Source organism: Pelophylax lessonae (genome assembly GCF_965119305.1).
Source record: "Pelophylax lessonae genome assembly, contig: HAP1_SCAFFOLD_261, whole genome shotgun sequence".
Taxonomy (NCBI): domain Eukaryota; kingdom Metazoa; phylum Chordata; class Amphibia; order Anura; family Ranidae; genus Pelophylax; species Pelophylax lessonae.
In genome coordinates this window covers 71,505-94,059 of record NW_028120079.1, presented here as the reverse complement: position 1 = coordinate 94,059, position 22,555 = coordinate 71,505, and the positions used below count along the sequence as shown (strand labels likewise).

General features: G+C 49.8%; 1 protein-coding gene and 1 long non-coding RNA gene across 2 annotated transcripts; both read left to right on the top strand.

The window, feature by feature from the left end:
- The first annotated feature begins 261 nt into the window (after positions 1 to 261).
- Positions 262 to 7,824, top strand: LOC309543598. Its single transcript, XR_014224804.1, has 3 exons — positions 262 to 300; positions 7,527 to 7,619; positions 7,689 to 7,824. It is a non-coding gene; the product is annotated as an uncharacterized lncRNA (long non-coding RNA).
- Positions 7,825 to 8,106: 282 nt separating this feature from the next.
- LOC309543592 (uncharacterized protein) lies at positions 8,107 to 21,288 on the top strand (the record flags this gene model as incomplete). Its single annotated transcript, XM_082276054.1, has 3 exons — positions 8,107 to 8,155; positions 9,555 to 10,085; positions 20,688 to 21,288. 3 exons carry the CDS (start codon positions 8,107 to 8,109, stop codon positions 21,227 to 21,229), a joined length of 1,122 nt encoding a protein of 373 aa, XP_082132180.1. The 3' UTR covers positions 21,230 to 21,288.
- Positions 21,289 to 22,555: the final 1,267 nt, after the last annotated feature.

The window sequence follows — 22,555 nt, the reverse complement described above, 5'->3', positions numbered from 1 at the left end:
AGGTGTAATGTGATCAGTATAGGGGGGAGGGGGTGTAATGTGATCAGTATAGGGGGGAGGGGGTGTAATGTGATCAGTATAGGAGGGGGGGGGTGTAATGTGATCAGTATTGTATTGTACAGATGTAGAAGTTCTATTCTGTGTTCTGATCGCCCTCCTGTGGTAGGTGACATGTATTGAATTCTCTCTCTTGTTGTACAGATTCTGTGGCCGCCTCCTCTGATCCCAGGTCCCGGCTCTCCTTTTTCCTGACACTGGTAATCAGGATGGAAGAACGCTTCCCCTTCTCAGGTCCTATAGGTGAGTACTGAGGCTGGAGGTTTCCTCTCACCACAACCTGCTTAGGCTCCTCCCACAGTCTTACCACAAACAGGTTAGGCTCCTCCCACACTCTAGCCACAACCATGTTAGGCTCCTCCCACACTCTAGCCACAACCAGGTTAGGCTCCTCCCACACTCTAGCCATAACCTTCTTAGGCTCCTCCCACAGTCTTACCACAACCAGGTTAGGCTCCTCCCACACTCTAGCCACAACCATGTTAGGCTCCTCCCACACTCTAGCCATAACCTCATTCGACTCCTCCCACACTCTAGCCATAACCTTGTTCGGTTCCTCCCACACTCTGCTCCTTCCTAATAAACATCAAATACATTTGTCCATCTGGCAGACCAATATAAAATTGTGAATTGTGGGTGGAGTTGTGAATTGTGGGTGGAGTTTGTAAATTCTGGGTGGAGTTTGTAAATTCTGGGTGGAGTTGTGAATTGTGGGTGGAGTTGGGAATTGTGGGTGGAGTTGTGAATTGTGAGGGGAGTTGGGAATTGTGGGTGGAGTTGTGAATTGTGGGTGGAGTTGTGAATTGTGGGTGGAGATGTAAATTGTGGGTGGGGTTGGGAATTGTGGGTGGGGTTTGGAATTGTGGGTGGGGTTGGGAATTGTGGGTGGGGTTGGGAATTGTGGGTGGAGTTGTGAATTGTGGGTGGAGATGTAAATTGTGGGTGGAGATGTGAATTGTGTGGGGAGTTGTGAATTATGGGTGGAATTGTGAATTGTGGGTGGAGTTGTGAATTGTGGGTGGAGTTGTGAATTGTGGGTGGAGTTTGTAAATTGTGGATGGAGTTGTGGATTGTGGGTGGGGTTGTGAATTGTGGGTGGAGTTGTAAATTATGTGTGGAGTTGGGAATTGTGGGTGGGGTTGGGAATTGTGGGTGGAGTTGTGAATTGTGGGTGGAGTTGTGAATTGTGGGTGGAGATGTAAATTGTGGGTGGAGTTGTGAATTATGGGTGGAATTGTGAATTGTGGGTGGAGTTGTGAATTGTGGGTGGAGTTTGTAAATTGTGGGTGGAGTTGTGGATTGTGGGTGGAGTTGTGGATTGTGGGTGGGGTTGTGAATTGTGGGTGGAGTTGGGCATTGTGGGTGGAGTTGTAAATTGTGGGTGGAGTTTGTAAATTGTGGGTGGAGATGTAAATTGTGGGTGGGGTTGTGAATTGTGGGTGGAGTTGGGCAGACAAGCAGTCAGGATGGTGTGATGAACCTTCCAGCTCCCAGCTTGGGTGTCTCCATCAACATATACAGCTTCCTCCATTCAGAAATCAGGTATTATAGGTAAGCCACACTAGGCGACACCAGCTTAGGTGTAAACTGGAACTCTTTATTGTAAAGTCACCCAGAATATACCGTATAGCACACAAGATCCGGTGTAACGTTAAAAAACCATACCCCGTGAAGAAACCATACCCTCGTCACTTCCTGTGTCAAACAGCTGAGCAGCGCAGCAGTGCGCATGCTCAGAGCCCCGGAGACGTAACAGAACAGCAAAGAAGAACACAAGTGCGCATGCTCAGAGGGTAGGAAAAACTCACGGCACTGTGTGAAATGTCATACTTGCGGCGGTATAATTAAAACAGTTCGGCTGCAACATTAAACATCTCCTCTCCTATCGCTGTCACTTCCCTGATCTCCCCTAATAAATATATAAGCGGCGGCGGGTGTATAAGATGACAATGACGCCGATCTCGGCTCCATGATCCGCTTTTATATTTATTAGGCGAGATGAGGGAAGTGACAGGGATAGGAGCGGAGATGACTGATGTGTCAGAGGAGCTGTTTTAATGTAACGGCGGCAAGTGTAAGTCCCGTGAGAAATCCATACTCTCCGTAGCGGAACCGGAAGTGACGAGGGTATGGTTTTCTCACGGGTATGGATTTTTCACGGAACACCGGTAATAGGCGGATCACATGATCCTAGACAATTAGTACATCTAAGGAACAGCCAACATAAACAATGCACAGTCCGCTAATTACCATCAAGCCTTGATTAGTCAGAGGGTGCCCAGACAATCCGACACCCCGCCCACAACCCTGGATATAAAGTACATTACACATTATTATAAACACAGAACACCCCACTATGGTTCCACAACAAGGTAAGGGGGGTCACCATATTAATCACATCTCCAAGAGATGATCAGACAGACAGAAACAATAGGTGACTCCATTACCAATGGGAATGCACACCTGGGAGCCACACAATCCAAAGCAAGACCACTCCAAGGGTCCCCAGGCACACCCCTCCCAAGAATAGAGCCCCCTCAAAGGCCAGGGCCCATAGTAGGCAAGAGGCCAGCCTGCAGTCCCCTCCAATAGCCCCTGTATTGGTTGGGTCTGTCACATTTATCCCCGATCCAAAGTAGACTTACAAGGTCCCAGACCTTCACCTGGCCTGGACATGTGTTAGTCGGGCAGAGTGAACCCTCATAGATGGTCCGCATGATTTCTATTCTTGGCCGCAGGGAATAGATGTCCTCCGTAGGTGTGGGTCAGAGGTCCTGGAATCTCTGTCCAGCTGGATAGTCTTTACCATTCCAGGGCTCGGTCCTTTGCTGGGCAGAGGGGCTGACTGAAGCCATGGAGACATTGTCCGTGTGTCAAAGTCTTACCTTGCCCTCCTGTTGGCAGCCATCTTAGACATGTGCAGACTGCTGCCTCTTATAGACTGATTGCATCATCACTTCCTGCTTTCTGGGCGTCACACATTGATGATGTCACACACCTGACTATATCTATCATTGCCCTTGTGTTTGTGCTCCAAGAGGCATCTCTGCTAGCAGTCTTTTGTTCTCCGTGTTCCTCCGTGCATGGCCTGGCTTGGCTGACGATTCTCCTGGTTCTCAACCTGGCATTGGCTGACGACTCTTCTGGTTCTCGACCCGGCATTGGCTGACGCCTCTCCTTGCTCTTAACTCGGCATTGGCTGACGCCTCTCCTTGCTCTCGACTCGGCATTGGCTTACGCCTCTCCTTGCTCTCGACTCGGCATTGGCTGACGCCTCTCCTTGCTCTCGACCCGGCATTGGCTGACGCCTCTCCTTGCTCTTGACTCGGCATTGGCTGACGCCTCTCCTTGCTCTTGACTCGGCATTGGCTGACGCCTCTCCTTGCTCTCGACTCGGCATTGGCTGACGCCTCTCCTTGCTCTCGACTCGGCATTGGCTGACGCCTCTCCTTGCTCTTGACTCGGCATTGGCTGACGCCTCTCCTTGCTCTCGACCCGGCATTGGCTGACGCCTCTCCTTGCTCTCGACTCGGCATTGGCTGACGCCTCTCCTTGCTCTTGACTCGGCATTGGCTGACGCCTCTCCTTGCTCTCGACCCAGCATTGGCTGACGCCTCTCCTTGCTCTTGACCCGGCATCGGCTGAGGATCCGGCTTTGGCAGATGACCTGGCTTCAGCAGACTATCCCCTTCTGGATCCGACCCCGGCTTGTTCTTGCTCTCATTTCCTCACTGTTGCTGTGCGATTATTATTATTGTTTCCTCCAATAAACTGCTTCACTTTACCTGCATTCCCGTGTGGTCTGGTTTTCTGGCACCCTGACAAGGTGCTAGGCAGAGACCAGCGGCACTCTATCATGTTGCGAGCTCTTTAGCTGGGTGTAGGAAATTCACAACATCAGCCCGTCTCTGGGGAGAGGGGCCACCTGCCCCGGTTCCCTGGAACTCTGGAGTTGTTGACGGTGTTGGGCAGAGGTTGGTAGCACTCTGTCCTGATGCCAGCGCTTCTGCTTGGGACCCCACATGATCTGCTCTGGCTAACTGTTGGGGAGGGAGAGTGACCACCTCCTCCCCCAGACTGTGGATCTGCCGCTGGGGAGAAAGTACGACCACCTCCTCTCCCTGGTCTTTGGCCTGCCATTGGGGAAGGGGAATGGCTTCCTCCCCTCCCTGGATCTCTGACTTGCTGGGGAGTGTGAATGACCACCACCTCTCCCAGACTGTAAGTCTGCCTTTGGGAGGGGGAGTAGGAGGACCACCACCTTCTCTCCCAAACAGTAGATCTGCTGCTGGGGAGGGAGAACGGCCACCTCCTCTCCCTGACTGTGATAACCACCTAGTCTTCTTTCTCCCCCTGGATCCTGGTCTGCTGCCGGGGGAGGAAGAACCACCACCCTCTCTCCCTGGGTCTCCGGAACTGCTGTGGGTGTGGGGCAGAGGTCTTGGACCCTCCGTCCAATTGCCAGTGCTTATGCTGGGTTTGCAGTCAAGGATAGACAAAGCTGGGCAGCACTCTGTCCTGCAGCCAGTGCTTCGGCTGGAGAAGTTTGCTCTTACTCCACAGATGCTGCTTTTGGGAAATCCCAGGTCCCTGTCAGTGGTGTAGGAGAAAGGCCGGCTGCCTCTTCTCTCAGGAAGGCTAGAGCTGCTATTGGTGCTGGGCAGTGATTTTCTGCCCTGATGCCAGCTCTTCCGCTGAGAGCAAAATGAAAAGCGGTGGCCTTGCACAATGCCTCCAGGGCCTCTGTTACAGGCAGAGGTTAGCAGGTCCTCTTTCTCTGCCTTGATGCCTGCTCCTCTTCTGGAGGTTCACTGGGTTGTTCCTTCTCAGCAGTCTATAAACTCCCCAGTTGCTGGAGCTGGTGGCTGGGGAGTAAGAACGACCACCTCCTCTCCTCTGCTGGGGAGATGAGCCGGCTGCACCATCTCCTATACCCTCATCCAGCTGCTGGGCAGACGCATTCTAACATACAAGCTTGTCCGTACAGAACCAGGATCGTCAAGGTGAGTCAACGCTTACTGCATCCACCATAAGAGCTCCACTTTCATAGCTGGAGGTGGACAAAGCACATTGTCACTCTGCTCTTATTGCTGACACATTAGCCAGGATTTCAGGACTGTCGGCTGGTAATTCTGGATAGTCCCAGGTAAAGGGAGCCCAGACCTGCTGCTGAGCAGAGTCTAGCAGCCATCTATAGGCGATCTCCAGCTCCTATTCCTGAACGGCTGGAAACGCTCACTGTTCCAAGATTTCCTGTAAACGCCACTCCAGATCACTCCCAAAGTCAGGGTCCTTGGACAGCCTCTCTAATGACAGTCCCAGACCGCTGTAGCCAAAGCCTTCCATTGGGCTGTCATCCGCTGTCCACAGGCATGCTAGGGTTACATACCAGCAGATGGATTTGTAGCTCTCGTCCAACCACATTTCTGCCTGGACCAGCCTGCTTAACTCAGCTGTGCACTCCTTGTGCGGTTGTTCCCCAATAACAGTACTTGCACATCGTTTTGCGACCAGGATCTTTCCTGGGTGGAGATTATTTTTCCCTGGCAACACTGCTCTCAGTTCAGTTCTTCCTTCCAGAGTTGCCGGCAGACAGAGTCATTGCATCCCAGCAGGACCTGCATTGGCACTGGTCCTCTATACTTCATCTGCATCTCTTGCACTCTCCTTACGTATTCCTCTTCCATAGTGGCTGGTATCTGTAACGCTCCTCTTCTGCTATCCGGACCTCGGATCCCGGGGGAGGTTTGGATGTCCCAGACTTCAGGAAACATCCCGCCGCTCCCCACCAATGTGACGGAACCGTCCCAAACTCCACTTGAGTGCCTCAGTCAGTATACCGCTTCCTCCAGTCTGAACATAGATAAGGAACCAAGAACTAGACAGGGCTAGTTTAACTGCAAAATGGGAACTGTTTATTGAACAAGAATACAGGCTATTTATACACTACACACTCAGGTGAGGCTGATCACATTATCATATGCAAACGTAACTGTGTACAGAAATAATTAATACTATAAACATTAAGTTAATTAAATAACTAGCCACATGGACAATCAGGGATCTCATTCCAGGTCAGACTGTCTGGCATCGACCTCCCACAGTACAATACACATTATTACAAGTATAAACCCATCCCCACAGTACAATACACATTACAGACATCCAAAAATCCAGAATATTGCTGCACTCCTTGGTAAATTTAGTGAAGCATTAAAATCACATCACAGGTATGACAGGAACATAAAAGGTAACGCGTTTCGCTCTAAAGTCAGCACTTTAGAGGTTTGAGTAAGCGCTGACTTTAGCGCAAAACGCGTTACCTTTTATGTTTCCGTCATACCTGTGATGTGATTTTAATGCTTCAATAAAGTTACCAAGGAGTGTAGCAATATTCCGGATTTTTGCATGTCTCTGAATCTCACAGACGAGCTGTGCAGCACTCTGGGTTCCTGTTCACGTGTGAGATTCAGTCACTCACCTAGAGCGGCATATTTTTGGTTTTACAATACATATTATTACAAGTGTAAACACATCCCCCAATAGTTTGCTAGCAGACAATAGGTGAGTTAATTAGCACAATTAACAATACAAACAGTGATAAACAGCGGGTATATTGGATACACTCGGGGATAGGCGCGGGTATATTGGATACACTCGGTGATAGGCGCGGGTATATTGGGTACACTTGGGGATAGGCGCGTGTATATTGGGTACACTCAGGGATAGGAGCAGGTATATTGGGTACACTCGGGGATAGGCGCGGGTATATTGGGTACACCCAGGGATAGGCGCGGGTATATTGGATACACTCGGGGATAGGCGCAGGTATATTGGGTACACTCGGGGATAGGCGCGGGTATATTGGGTACACTCGGGGATAGGCGCGGGTATATTGGGTACACTCAGGATTAGGCATGGGTATATTGGGTACACTCAGGATTAGGCGTGGGTATATTGGGTACACTCAGGATTAGGAGTGGGTATATTGGGTATACTCAGGGGTAGGGGTGGGTATACTTGGTGTAGAAGAGGGTATGTTGGGTACACTTAGTGTACCCAGTATACCCACCGCTAACCCCAAGTGTACCCAGCATACCCTCTTCTACCCCGAATATACCCACCCCTACTCCTGAGTGTACCCAATATACCCACTCCTAATTCTGAGTGTACCCAATATGCCCGCTTATATCTCCCCGTGTACCCAATATACTCACCTCTAACCTGGAGAGGTAGAAGAGGGTATATTGGGTACACTCAGGGGTAGGATCAGGTATATGGGGTACACTTGGGGGTAGGAGCAGGTATATTGGGTACACTCGGGGGTAGGAGCGGGTATATTGGGTACACTTGGGGGTAGGAGCGGGTATATTGGGTACACTCGGGGGTAGGAGCGGGTATATTGGGTACACTCGGGGGTAGGAGCGGGTATATTGGGTACACTCATGACTATATCTTCCATTCCTCAGGACTTTATGGAGGACTCCCAATGGTGAAGCGGGAGTTGGTGGCGGACTCTGAACATAAAGAGCGATGTGATGTCAGTGACGGCATGAAAACTGGTAAGAGGAAAGGCAGAGATTGGGGAGGGGTAATATTTGGGGTGTCATATCATTCTTCATCTGTGACAGAGAGTGACCGCATCCAGTATGAGCGCCTGGAGTCCGGTCCTGACCTCATCGTGAAAGTGGAGCCAGAGGAGGACGTGTCCAGGTGGGGACCTCCGCTGCCCCGAGACCACATCCTTCTGTCCAGGACCGAGCTGGGTGAGTGACGTGTACAGGGTGTATTACTGCGCTGTGACAGCATTCTGTATAATACCGCATACCGTTGTGATGAAAAGTCCCCCCTCCCCTCTGGCCTTGGTACAGACACACAAGGTGACACACACAGGAGGTAATTTCTCACATCTGTGGTGTCTGGGTATAACTAGTCAGTGAGTGTGTTAGCTCTCACATGGATGCACTGAGTAAGCTAGATACTTAGATATGGGGTGCAGAAAAGAACTGTCAAAAGACCTGCGTAACAAGGTAATGGATCCTTATAAAGATGGAAAGGGATATTAAAAAGCTATCCAAAGCCTTGAAAATGCCAGTCAGTACTGTTCAATCATTTATTAAGAGGGGGAAAATTTAGGGATCTCTTGATACCGAGCCAAGAAAGATTGCAGCCACATGCCAGAATAATTGTTCGGGATACTAAGAAAACCCCCCACAGGTGAGAAATACCGGCTGCTGTGGAAAGATACTGTTTGGTGGTTTCAAGGAGCACAATACAATGATACTTGACGCCAAATGAGCTGCATGGTCTAGTTTCCAGAAAGAAGCCTTTACTGCACCAATGCCACAAAAAAGGCAGGTTACAATAAGGCGGACACCTTGACACGCCTCACCCTCACGCTTTTTTCTGGCTCCCACGGGATTACTCAGTGTGAGCGTTTCTGTGTTCATTTATAAACGGAAGAAGAGGTAGTTGTAATAGAACCATCCCACACTCTACTTGAGTGCTTCCGTCAGTATACGGCTTCCTCCAGTCTGAACATAGATATCAGATATAATAGCCGCATATTGCAACCAAGAACTAGACAGGACTAGTTTAGCTGCAAAACTGGAACTCTTTATTGAAGAAGAATACAGGCTTTTTATACACTCAGGTGAGGCTGATCACATTATCATATGTAAACGTAACTGTATACAGAAATATAATTAGCACTATAAACATTAAGTTTCTTAAACAACTAGTCAGCTGGACAAATGGGGATCTCATTCCAGGTCAGACTGTCCGGCATCGAGCTCACAAAGTACAATACAAATTATTACAAGTATAAACACATCCCCCAATAGTTTGCTAGAAGACAATAGGTGAGTTAATTAGCACAATTACCAATACAAATAGTGATCTCCCCCCTCCTCAGACTAGTAGGCAACAGACTATAGCAGGAGACTTACTTACAATAAGCACATTATGGCAGGGGACCCCAGACAGGTGGCTCTCTGATGACCTCAACATCTGGTAGTCTCACAGTGTGACGCAGTCACTATTTTAAATGAGGCAGCTAGGCCCTAAACAGGGACCCTGGGCCTAATGTCCTAGAGTCTATATGTCTTGGGGAGACATGGACTTTAATCCAAGGTAACATTACTCCAAGGGTCCCCCAAGTATATACCTCTCAAAGAGTAGTGGCCCCCAAAAGCCAGGGCCCATAGTCAGTGGGTAAGAGGCTTCCTCCCAGTCCTCTCCAAAAGCCCCCGTCCCGGCTAGGTTGGTCACAATAGTGAACATGCCAGTTATATTTCCTTTGCCTTCACAAATGAATGACTGGCTGTACTGATGGAGGAATGCTTCCCCGCGACGCAGTTGTGTTCTGCCAGCTGAGAGCGCAGGGAACACGATGATTACTGCTAGCGGGTATAGCTGCCGGCAGTAATCGCATGTAAACGATCAGACAGGCTGGTTATACTTCCCATGTCCTGACCTTCTCTATGTATTTCATACAGGAGCATCTTCAGGGGTCTCAGCGTACGTTGCCCCTTCAAACCGTTTCAGCGCTGTCCGGCAGCGTAGGCATCCGGGGACGGTTCTGTCCCGCCAAACACGTGGAGAAACGGCACGGTTCCTGGAAAGGGAACGGCTGAGGAACGTGAAGTTCAGCGATCGGGAGAACAACGTCCTGGTGAAGAATATCTCTGAGAATTATGAGAAGATTCTTGGCAGACTGATAACGGGAACCTCGGCGGCAGAGAAGAAGGAGATCTGGAGGGACATTGTGGCGGCAGTGAACAGTATCTCCCACCATACTCGCACTGTGGCTCAGTGTAAGAAGAGGTACTCCGACATCAAGAAGAAGGTGAAGGAGAAACTGGCCAAGCAGAGAGGCGGCAAGCAAGTCAACGTCTTCTTCTGGCCGTATGAGAAGCACATGCTAAGCCTCATGTCCAGCAAGATGGCCCTCAGCCTGAACGGAGAGGTGGACTCCCCAGCTATGAGCGAGGAGGAGGACTCCGCCCACACACTGACCCCATGTGAAGGTGAGAAACCCCCTTAAATATGAATGTTAGAGTCACTCCTGGTGGTCTCCATCCAGATATCAGTGCAGGAGGGTAGAGGAAGGGGAAGAGAGGGTTAGAGTCACTCCTGGTGATCTCCATCCAGATATCAGTGCAGGAGGGTAGAGGAAGGGGAAGAGAGGGGAAGAATCACTCCTGGTGATCTCCATCCAGATATCAGTGCAGGAGGGGGGAGGAAGGAGAAGAGAGGGTTAGAGTCACTCCTGGTGATCTCCATCCAGATATCAGTGCAGGGGGGTAGAGGAAGGAGAAGAGAGGGGAAGAATCACTCCTGGTGATCTCCATCCAGATATCAGTGCAGGAGGGTAGAGGAAGGAGAAGAGAGGGTTAGAGTCACTCCTGGTGGTCTCCATTCAGATATCAGTGCGGGAGGGCGGAGAAGGGAGAAGAGAGGGGAAGAATCACTCCTGGTGATCTCCATCCAGATATCAGTGCAGGAGGGTAGAGGAAGGAGAAGAGAGGGGAAGAATCACTCCTGGTGATCTCCATTCAGATATCAGTGCAGGGGGGATAAAGAAAGGGGAAGAGAGGGGAAGAATCACTCCTGGTGATCTCCATTCAGATATCAGTGCGGGAGGGTAGAGGAAGGAGAAGAGAGGGTTAGAGTCACTCCTGGTGGTCTCCATCCAGATATCAGTGCAGGAGGGTAGAGGAAGGAGAAGAGAGGGGAAGAATCACTCCTGGTGATCTCCATCCAGATATCAGTGCAGGAGGGCGGAGAAGGGAGAAGAGAGGGTTAGAGTCACTCCTGGTGATCTCCATCCAGATATCAGTGCAGGGGGGTAGAGGAAGGGGAAGAGAGGGTTAGAGTCACTCCTGGTGGTCTCCATCCAGATATCAGTGCAGGAGGGTAGAGGAAGGGGAAGAGAGGGTTAGAGTCACTCCTGGTGGTCTCCATTCAGATATCAGTGCAGGAGGGTAGAGGAAGGGGAAGAGAGGGTTAGAGTCACTCCTGGTGATCTCCATCCAGATATCAGTGCAGGAGGGTAGAGGAAGGAGAAGAGAGGTTTAGAGTCCCTTCTGGTGATCTCCATCCAGATATCAGTGCAGGAGGGTAGAGGAAGGAGAAGAGAGGGTTAGAGTCACTCCTGGTGGTCTCCATCCAGATATCAGTGCAGGAGGGTAGAGGAAGGAGAAGAGAGGGGAAGAATCACTCCTGGTGATCTCCATCCAGATATCAGTGCAGGAGGGCGGAGAAGGGAGAAGAGAGGGTTAGAGTCACTCCTGGTGATCTCCATCCAGATATCAGTGCAGGGGGGTAGAGGAAGGGGAAGAGAGGGTTAGAGTCACTCCTGGTGGTCTCCATTCAGATATCAGTGCAGGAGGGTAGAGGAAGGGGAAGAGAGGGTTAGAGTCACTCCTGGTGGTCTCCATTCAGATATCAGTGCAGGAGGGTAGAGGAAGGGGAAGAGAGGGTTAGAGTCACTCCTGGTGGTCTCCATCCAGATATCAGTGCGGGAGGGTAGAGGAAAGGGAAGAGAGGGTTAGAGTCATTCCTGGTGGTCTCCATTCAGATATCAGTGTTTTAGAGGAAAGGGAAGAGAGGGTCAGCGTCATTCCTGGTGGTTTCTACTCTGATATCAGTGCAGGGAGTTGGGGGATTAGAGAGTAACACCTGGTGGTCTCCATTCAGATATCAGTGCAGGGGGTGAGAAAGAAGAAGAGAGGGTTAGCATCACTCCTAGTGGTCTCCATTCAGATATCCGTGCAGGAGGGTGGAGGATGGAGAAGAGAGGGTTAGAGTCCCTTCTGGTGATCTCCATTCAGATATCAGTGCAGGAGGGTGGAAGAAGGATAAGAGAGGGTTAGAGTCACTCCTGGTGGTCTCCATTCAGATATCAGTGCAGGAGGGTGGAGAAGAAAGGTTTAGAGTCTCTTCTGGTGATCTCCATTCAGATATCAGTGCAGAAGGGCGGAGGATGGAGAAGAGAGGGTTAGAGTCCCTTCTGGTGATCTCCATTCAGATATCAGTGCAGGAGGGTGGAAGAAGGATAAGAGAGGGTTAGAGTCACTCCTGGTGGTCTCCATTCAGATATCAGTGCAGGAGGGTGGAGGATGGAGAAGAGAGGGTTAGAGTCCCTTCTGGTGATCTCCATTCAGATATCAGTGCAGGAGGGTGGAGGATGGAGAAGAGAGGGTTAGAGTCCCTTATAGTGATCTCCATTCAGATATCAGTGCAGGAGGGCGGAGGAAGTAGAAGAGAGGGTTAGAGTCTCTCCTGGTGATCTCCATCCAGATATCAGTGCAGGAGGGGGGAGGAAGGAGAAGAGAGGGTTAGAGTCACTCCTGGTGATCTCCATCCAGATATCAGTGCAGGGGGGTAGAGGAAGGAGAAGAGAGGTTTAGAGTCCCTTCTGGTGATCTCCATCCAGATATCAGTGCAGGAGGGTAGAGGAAGGGGAAGAGAGGGGAAGAATCACTCCTGGTGATCTCCATCCAGATATCAGTGCAGGAGGGTAGAGGAAGGAGAAGAGAGGGTTAGAGTCACTCCTGGTGGTCTCCATTCAGATATCAGTGCGGGAGGGCGGAGAAGGGAGAAGAGAGGGGAAGAATCACTCCTGGTGATCTCCATCCAGATATCAGTGCAGGAGGGTAGAGGAAGGAGAAGAGAGGGGAAGAATCACTCCTGGTGATCTCCATCCAGATATCAGTGCAGGAGGGCGGAGGAAGTAGAAGAGAGGGTTAGAGTCACTCCTGGTGATCTCCATCCAGATATCAGTGCAGGGGGGTAGAGGAAGGGGAAGAGAGGGTTAGAGTCACTCCTGGTGGTCTCCATTCAGATATCAGTGCAGGAGGGTAGAGGAAGGAGAAGAGAGGGTTAGAGTCCCTTCTGGTGATCTCCATCCAGATATCAGTGCAGGAGGGTAGAGGAAGGGGAAGAGAGGGTTAGAGTCACTCCTGGTGGTCTCCATTCAGATATCAGTGCAGGAGGGTAGAGGAAGGGGAAGAGAGGGTTAGAGTCACTCCTGGTGGTCTCCATTCAGATATCAGTGCAGGAGGGTAGAGGAAGGGGAAGAGAGGGTTAGAGTCACTCCTGGTGGTCTCCATCCAGATATCAGTGCGGGAGGGTAGAGGAAAGGGAAGAGAGGGTTAGAGTCACTCCTGGTGATCTCCATCCAGATATCAGTGCAGGGGGGTAGAGGAAGGAGAAGAGAGGTTTAGAGTCCCTTCTGGTGATCTCCATCCAGATATCAGTGCAGGAGGGTAGAGGAAGGAGAAGAGAGGGTTAGAGTCACTCCTGGTGGTCTCCATCCAGATATCAGTGCAGGAGGGTAGAGGAAGGAGAAGAGAGGGGAAGAATCACTCCTGGTGATCTCCATCCAGATATCAGTGCAGGAGGGCGGAGAAGGGAGAAGAGAGGGTTAGAGTCACTCCTGGTGATCTCCATCCAGATATCAGTGCAGGGGGGTAGAGGAAGGGGAAGAGAGGGTTAGAGTCACTCCTGGTGGTCTCCATTCAGATATCAGTGCAGGAGGGTAGAGGAAGGAGAAGAGAGGGTTAGAGTCCCTTCTGGTGATCTCCATCCAGATATCAGTGCAGGAGGGTAGAGGAAGGGGAAGAGAGGGTTAGAGTCACTCCTGGTGGTCTCCATTCAGATATCAGTGCAGGAGGGTAGAGGAAGGGGAAGAGAGGGTTAGAGTCACTCCTGGTGATCTCCATTCAGATATCAGTGCAGGAGGGTAGAGGAAGGGGAAGAGAGGGTTAGAGTCACTCCTGGTGGTCTCCATCCAGATATCAGTGCGGGAGGGTAGAGGAAAGGGAAGAGAGGGTTAGAGTCACTCCTGGTGATCTCCATCCAGATATCAGTGCAGGGGGGTAGAGGAAGGAGAAGAGAGGTTTAGAGTCCCTTCTGGTGATCTCCATCCAGATATCAGTGCAGGAGGGTAGAGGAAGGAGAAGAGAGGGTTAGAGTCACTCCTGGTGGTCTCCATCCAGATATCAGTGCAGGAGGGTAGAGGAAGAAGAAGAGAGGGTTAGCATCACTCCTAGTGGTCTCCATTCAGATATCAGTGCAGAAGGGCGGAGGATGGAGAAGAGAGGGTTAGAGTCCCTTCTGGTGATCTCCATTCAGATATCAGTGCAGGAGGGTGGAAGAAGGATAAGAGAGGGTTAGAGTCACTCCTGGTGGTCTCCATTCAGATATCAGTGCAGGAGGGTGGAGGATGGAGAAGAGAGGGTTAGAGTCCCTTCTGGTGATCTCCATTCAGATATCAGTGCAGGAGGGTGGAGGATGGAGAAGAGAGGGTTAGAGTCCCTTATAGTGATCTCCATTCAGATATCAGTGCAGGAGGGCGGAGGAAGTAGAAGAGAGGGTTAGAGTCTCTCCTGGTGATCTCCATCCAGATATCAGTGCAGGAGGGTGGAAGAAGGATAAGAGAGGGTTAGAGTCACTCCTGGTGGTCTCCATTCAGATATCAGTGCAGGAGGGTGGAGGATGGAGAAGAGAGGGTTAGAGTCCCTTCTGGTGATCTCCATTCAGATATCAGTGCAGGAGGGTGGAGGATGGAGAAGAGAGGGTTAGAGTCCCTTATAGTGATCTCCATTCAGATATCAGTGCAGGAGGGTGGAGGATGGAGAAGAGAGGGTTAGAGTCCCTTCTGGTGATCTCCATTCAGATATCAGTGCAGGAGGGTGGAGGATGGAGAAGAGAGGGTTAGAGTCCCTTCTGGTGATCTCCATTCAGATATCAGTGCAGGAGGGTGGAGGATGGAGAAGAGAGGGTTAGAGTTCCTTATAGTGATCTCCATTCAGATATCAGTGCAGGAGGGCGGAGGAAGTAGAAGAGAGGGTTAGAGTCTCTCCTGGTGATCTCCATCCAGATATCAGTGCAGGAGGGTAAAGGAAGAGAAAGAGCCTTGTTATTATTATCATAGTACAGGATTTATATAGCACCAACAGTTTGCGCAGCACTTTACATGAAGGCAAACAGTACAGTTACAATACAATTCAATACAGGAGGAATTGGACGGCCTGGCTCATTAGAGCTTACAATCTAGGAGGGAGGGTCAAGTGATACAAAAGGCAATAAATGGGGGGGGGGGGGGGAGCTAATGGAGAAAATGAAAATACAGTTGTTAGTTATGGGTAGGATAGGCTTTTCAGGGATCGTCTAGGAGATAATCAGACAGATTGGGGTATGGAGTTCCATAGGATTGGAGAGGCTCTGGAAAAGTCAGATCATGGGAGGAGGTGAGGAGGGAGCTAGAGAGTAGGAGGTCCTGGGAGGAACGATGAGAACGATTAGGTTGGTATTTGGAGACCAGGTCAGTGATGTAGCTGGGGGAAGAGCTGTGGATGTCTCTGTAAGTTTTTAGTATTTTGAATTTATTTGTTGGGTGAGCGAAGCCAGTGGTGGAGTTGGCACAGATGGGTGGAGGACACTGAGCGATTGGTGAGGTGGGTGAGTCTGGCGGCAGCATTCGTGGTTGATTGAAGGGGGGAGGAGCCTGTGTAGAGGTAAGCCAATGAGAAGGGAGTTGCAGTAGTTGAGGCGGAGATGACCAGGGAGTGAACTAGAAGCTTTGTTGTGTCTTTGGTTAGGAAGGGGCGTATTTTGGAGATGTTGCGGAGGCTGAGGCGGTAAGATTTGGACAATGATTGGATGTGGGGTGAAGGAGAGTTCAGAGTCCAGGACAACACCTAGGACCTTGGCATGCAGGGATGGGCTGATAGTTGTGCCATCGATATTGACAGAGAGATCGGGGGAAGGGGCATGTGGTGGAGGAATTATAAGTTCGGTTTTGGATGGATTGAGTTTGAGGAAGTGGTGTGACATCCAGACCGATATATCAGATAGTAAATTAGTGATATGTGAGGAGACTGAGGGAGAGAGCTGAGGGGTGGATAGATAGATTTGGGTATCGTCAGCATAGAAATGGTATTGGAAGCCATGGGAGGCGATCAGCTGACCCAGAGAGGAGGTGTAGATTGAAAATAGGAGGGTTCCAAGAACAGAGCCTTGGGGGACCCCAACAGAGAAGGGAAGAGGAGAGGAGGAAGTAGAATTGTAGGTAACGCTAAAGGTGCGGTTGGATAGGAGAACCAGTGAAGAGTACAGTCATGGAGACCAAAGGCATGGAGTTTTTTGAGGAGGAGGGGATGGTCAACCATAGAAAAGGCAGCAGAAAGGTCCAGGAGTAGGAGTACAGAATGGTGTCCATTGGTTTTGGCCATTAGTAGATCGTTTGTCAGTTTTAGGAGAGCAGTTTCAGTGGAGTGTTGAGGCCGAAATCCACACTGAAGGGGATCAGGAAGGATATTCTCGGTGAGGGGGTCACTCAGTCGGTTGTAGACCAGACGTTCGAGGAGTTTGGATAAAAAGGGGAGCAAGGAAATGGGGCGTAGGTTGTTAAGATCGGTTGGGTCCAGGGAGGGCTTTTTATGGGGGTGACTAGTGCATGTTTTAGAGAGTTGGGAAAGATGCCAGAATAGAGGGAGAGATTGAAGATGTGAGTTAGTGTAGAATAGAGCCAGAGGGTGAACGTAGAATTTGCGATGGAACATGATCGAGGGGGGAAGGTGGTTAGCTGGATGTTGGCAAGGAGTTTAGCGTCCTCCTCTATAATGGTGGGGATGAATGAGGGAAGTAGAGATCGCACCTGTGGGCATGAAGTGTAAAGCATGGAAGGTATCTGAACAGCAGAGAACCTCTCAGGAATTGGGTCAATCTTCTAATTGAAGTGATTGGGGATCTCCTGGGCAGTGAGGCAGTCAGTGGGTGGAAGCAGTGGAGGACAAAGAAGAGAGTTGAAGGTAGAGATGAGTTGACAGGGACTGGATGAGAAGGAGTTAATGAGAGTGATAAAATAGGTCTGCTTGGCAGTGTGGAGGCTGGAGTTGTATTTTTGGAGGGCAGATTTATATTGGGTGAAATCTTTCTGAGACCGAGTCTTACGCCATAGGCACTCCACAGCATGAATAGGCTTTTTCAGACTTCTAGTGTTATCTGTTTGCCAGGGTTGAAGGGGTCGGGGTCTGATTCGATGTGTGGTGAGGGGGGTCAGTGTGTCCAGGGAGGCTGAAAGTGAAGTGTTGCAGACAGAAGTGGTTAGGTCTGTGCAGGACAGGGGGGAGATTATGTAATAGAGGTGGTCGGTAGCAGAGTAGAGAAGGGTTAAGATGGCGTAGGTTTCTGCAGGTAACTGTAAGGGGGTTGGAGAGAGAGGCGGTGGAGGAGAGGGAGAGGGTTAAAGCAATAAGGTAGTGATCAGAGCAAAAGGATTAAAGCGGAGTTCTGGCCTCAAAATCGAAAAAAATCAATTTTGGGCCATCCGCTTGCTGAGTGCACCCTGAAAAAGAAATGGATACTGCCGATTTTTTTTTTTTTTTGATCACTTACCTTATTATAGAAGAAAATATACTCACCTTCCTTCCACTTCCTCCCTCTGCGGCCGCGGCCCGCGCCGTCTCTTCCGGTTTGCGATGACTCCTGGGAGCTGAACGTCATCGCTTCCAGGAGTCAATGCGCCTGCACCGGCCCCGCTCGTCACTTCCGGTGCAAGCGCAGCATTCCCTGCTATACAGCTTTGGGGCATGCATAGAAGCTGTGCAAGGATGACGCGCCTGTACCGGAACTGACGAGCGGGGCCGGTGCAGTGCATTGTGGGACTCCGACGTCACCGAAGAGGACACGAAGAGGGACGCTGCGGCTTCAGCTGTCCACGCCTGAGATGGCAGCGCTGGAGAATAACTTTTCAAGGTAAGTATTTCTTCTTACAGGTAAGTGCGACCCGGGACAGTTCAGAGGCATCCATTATGGAATGTACTAGCCCTGACAGAGTGGGTAGAAGCGTGTATCCATTGCTTCAGGTCAAAGGAGGAGGTTAGAGTTTGGAAGTGACAGGAGTATTATTAGGAATTTTGAAGACGCCGAATTGAATGATTGTGGGGGGGATTGCAGAAGAGAGAAAATAGGGTAGCCAGGCAGAGAAGTCGTGAAGAAAGGTTAATACCGATTAAGGGGGATGGTAGATCACAGCTATCCTGGAGAAACTGCAGAGAAAAGACATATGCAGTGTGCCTCAAATGAGGAGAGGGACAGGGAGGTGGGTGACGTACCTGATAGGTGCTATGTGGGAATAGAAGGTTTCCGACACCCCCTCAATTGCGTCCAGAGTAGGCCACCATGGGATAGGGCACCAGGAGAGGCAGTGTCAGATTCATGAACCAAGGTTTCGGTGATGGCAACTAGATTAAATGAGTTAGTGATAAAGAGGTCATGAGTGGGTGAGTTTGTTACAGACAGAGCGGGCGTTCCAAAGGGCGTAAGAGAAAGGGAGTTGGGAAGTAAAGAAATGGGAAGTAAATTGTGTGGATTGCGGCTGCTGCCAGAGGGTGCAGGGTAATGGATGTGTTGAGTACAGGTAAATGATGGATAGAAGAAAAACGAGGTAAAATGGCGCTGCCTATTAAAGTTGATATATGCTGGCGTGGAAGGGGTTAAATAACGGGTAAAAAATACTAATATATAATAAAATACTGTGAATAAAAATATATATATGGTGGAAGGGATTGAATATCGAGAAAATAAATAGTAAAGTGCAAATGTACAACGTAGTGAATAAAAAAATTATATATGAATATATAAAATGGTGATATGAAAAATTAATACCCAAACATGAATATAAAATCAAGCATAAAATTTACACTTAAATCGTGGGTATAAAGTGATATGTGCAATAAATAAAAATCAAAGTGCTAAAGTGATGATAACCAGTGGAAACACCAAAATCTGTTAAGGTATATATAAATATAAACCCAAAAAAAGTCCAGAAACCGTCCATAAAATGCTTGCTAGAAAGTGATTTCTGAAAACCAATGGTGATACAATATTATTCGGGAAGTGATCCGGGTGATAAGGTGTAGGGTGAAGGAAAAAACGTGCACCCCTCCGGTATATCCCGCACTCACCAGAGATAGGTACCCCTACAGGGGTAATCAGCTTTAGAATAATAGCCTCGCCTCTGTAAATCCTAGCGATGGGCTCTAATGTAGAAAATATGCCTGGGTGTCTTCTCTCAGCGCGATCAGATATGCCAACAGACAGGTTCACCTTAATGTTCCTCTCTCATACATGGGGAGTAATCCCGAGATGGTATATGGAAAGGAAGACCTCATATAGTGATGTACCGTTTGATAAGTTTATTAGTCATAAAAATCAAAAAACGTACTCACATTTAAAAAGAGGTAAAAGCAGGTATAGAAAGCAGTAGGGGCCACGAGTCCCTCGTTAGCGGCTACTTCCGGGATGCTACGATAACCAGCGACCGGATCTGCGTTCCAGTGGGGCAGAAATGACGTAACCATGCACGACGTGTTTCGTCACAGCTGACGTCATCAGGTGCAGGTAAATGATGGAGGCCCGGGGTTTGGGGATATATCTCTAGAGGTTAGGAGAAGCAGAAAGGTAAAGAGTGCGATTTATATTGTTAAGTTAAGCCTTGAAATAAAGGACATCTACGCCAATCAGGTTTGCATTCGTCTCCATATGTTTTCTTAGAGTATATGCCATAAAGCCATACAGCGGACCACATATCCTCCAACAGATATGTGACCCAGATTACATTGGTTACAGAGCTTTTATAGTACATAAACGGGCACAAGCCCAAGTTACAGATTACACAAGATTACAGTCTAATTACACATACGGTCATCTTGACCCCATAATGGCGTTGACTGAAAGGTTAGTCTGACAATTAAAAAAGATTGATTAGGGTCTTTTTATATAAACATCTCTTTCCGGACATGCCCCGGTGTTCTGGAGATTTTTTGTGTATGTGGATTTAGAAATATCAGAAGATGGTGAGTGCAGTAATAAGGAGAGGACAGAAGTGAGGGTGATATATATGTGGGGGGGGGGGGGGGAGAAGAGGGGTGAAGGACAGTGTTTAAGGATAGAGGACACGGCTGTCAGGAGCAGTAGAAAGTTCATGTTACAAGGAGAAAGAGCTGAGGGGGTAAATGAGGTCACCTGTAGTCTGTGTGGTGTTTATCTCGGTATTTCCGGTGTTCATTCTCTGAAGTGCAGGGTTAGAAGTGTTCCCACTTCTCGAAATACCCCCACTTTGAGAAAGAGCCCCCCCACAGAAAACGTGCCTTCCCCAAGAGATGCTTAGTTATCTGCTGTTAGGGATGGGGTGGGCGCTTTCCAATTAGCTAATCAAGAGTTAATAAAGTATGGCTGGCTAAACAGAGCAAAATTGCCACTTCAGAAGCAGACCTAAAAGAGGAGCGGTAATAAAGATAAGAACAGGCTATAAGTTAAGGTAAGACGTAGAGAGAGAAAATAAAGCCTAGCAATGAGGACCGTCTACAGATGGTTTAGCACTAATAACATAAAGAGAAGACGTAAGGAGAGCCGATTTCAGTATCACAGTTTTGGGTGGAGCTGCAGCAGTAAGAACATATCTGTGGAGGGACAGAGAAGACATTTCGATGATGAGTGCAGAGTCAGAAGGGTTAGAGTCACCCCTAGGGGCCTCCATGACTCCTATCATGGCGGGTGGGGGGCAGAGTTCATCTCTAGTAATGGACAAAGTCTAACTTTTACTCTTCTTGCCATAGCCCTTCCCATCAGGGGGAGCTTCATTGATGGAGGACAGAAAACGGACAGCACTCCAGGGAAGGAGGACATGGCGGAGGAGACCTCGCTGGCCTCCACAGAGAAATATGACCTCTTTAGTGACCAGGACAGCCAAGAAAACGGGGACATTTCTGAAGCCCACTGTGACTCGCAGCAGTCCAGCTCAGTTCCATCACAGAACGATCCCGACCCCCACCAATCAGATACAACACTAGAGCGTTCGCTCCGCCACCTCTCTGCCTGCGTGAAAGCCCAGACTGCCACACTGAGGCAGACAAACCTCATTCTAAGGAACCTTTCTACTAACATGCAGAATGGCTTCCAACAGCTGGTTCACATCATTCAGCAAGTAGCCAGTATGCCACAGCCGAACAATCAGCCCGGGGCCACTGGTCAGTCCTCTGCACCACCCACCAGTATGCCAGCTAGTGGCCATATTGGGCGTGGCAGACCTGGTCGTGGCAGAGGACGACGCCCACACAGCACCTCCAATCCAGCAAAGAAGAGTCGGGGGAAATCATGAGACGCTTACTGACTGCATTCTAATAAAGGCTTTGTTTAACTTAACATATTGAAACCACTGTATTTCAGTGTGTGATTGCACCAGAGGAGCTTACACTCTAATGATTCCAGTACAGCTACACAATATTATATGATTGCAAATGTCCATGAGACTGTCAGCTGAGGAGGGATACAGGGGAGAGACCGATGTGTGTGTGCTGGAGGAGGGATACAGGGGAGAGACCAACGTGTGTGTGTGTGCTGGAGGAGGAATACAGGGGAGAGACCAATGTGTGTGTGCTGGAGGAGGAATACAGGGGAGAGACCAATGTGAGTGTGCCGGAGGAGGGATACAGGGGAGAGACCAATGTGTGTGCTGGAGGAGGAATACAGGGGAGAGACCAATGTGTGTGTGCCGGAGGAGGGATACAGGGGAGAGACCAATGTGTGTGCTGGAGGAGGAATACAGGGGAGAGACCAATGTGAGTGTGCCGGAGGAGGGATACAGGGGAGAGACCAATGTGAGTGTGCCGGAGGAGGGATACAGGGGAGAGACCAATGTGAGTGTGCCGGAGGAGGGATACAGGGGAGAGACCAATATGTGTGTGCCGGAGGAGGGATACAGGGGAGAGACCAATGTGTGTGCCGGAGGAGGGATACAGGGGAGAGACCAATATGTGTGTGTGCCGGAGGAGGGATACAGGGGAGAGACCAATGTGTGTGTGACGGAGGAGGGATACAGGGGAGAGACCAATGTGTGTGTGTGTGTGCCGGGGGAGGGATACAGGGGAGAGACCAATGTGAGTGTGCCGGTGTAGGGATACAGGGGAGAGACCAATGTGTGTGTGACGGAGGAGGGATACAGGGGAGAGACCAATGTGTGTGTGCTGGAGGAGGGATAGTGGAGAGAGACCAATGTGTGTGTGCTGGAGGAGGGATACAGGGGAGAGACCAATGTGTGTGTGCTGGAGGAGGGATACAGGGGAGAGACCAATGTGTGTGTGCTGGAGGAGGGATACAGTGGAGAGACCAATGTGAGTGTGCCGGAGGAGGAATACAGGGGAGAGACCAATGTGAGTGTGCCGGAGGAAGGATACAGTGGAGAGACCAATATGTGTGTGCCGGAGGAGGGATACAGGGGAGAGACCAATGTGTGTGTGCCGGAGGAGGGATACAGGGGAGAGACCAATGTGTGTGTGCTGGAGAAGGGATACAGGAGAGAGACCAATGTGTGTGTGCCGGAGGAGGGATACAGGAGAGACCAATGTGTGTGTGCTGGAGAAGGGATACAGGAGAGAGACCAATGTGTGTGTGACGGAGGAGGAATACAGTGGAGAGACCAATGTGT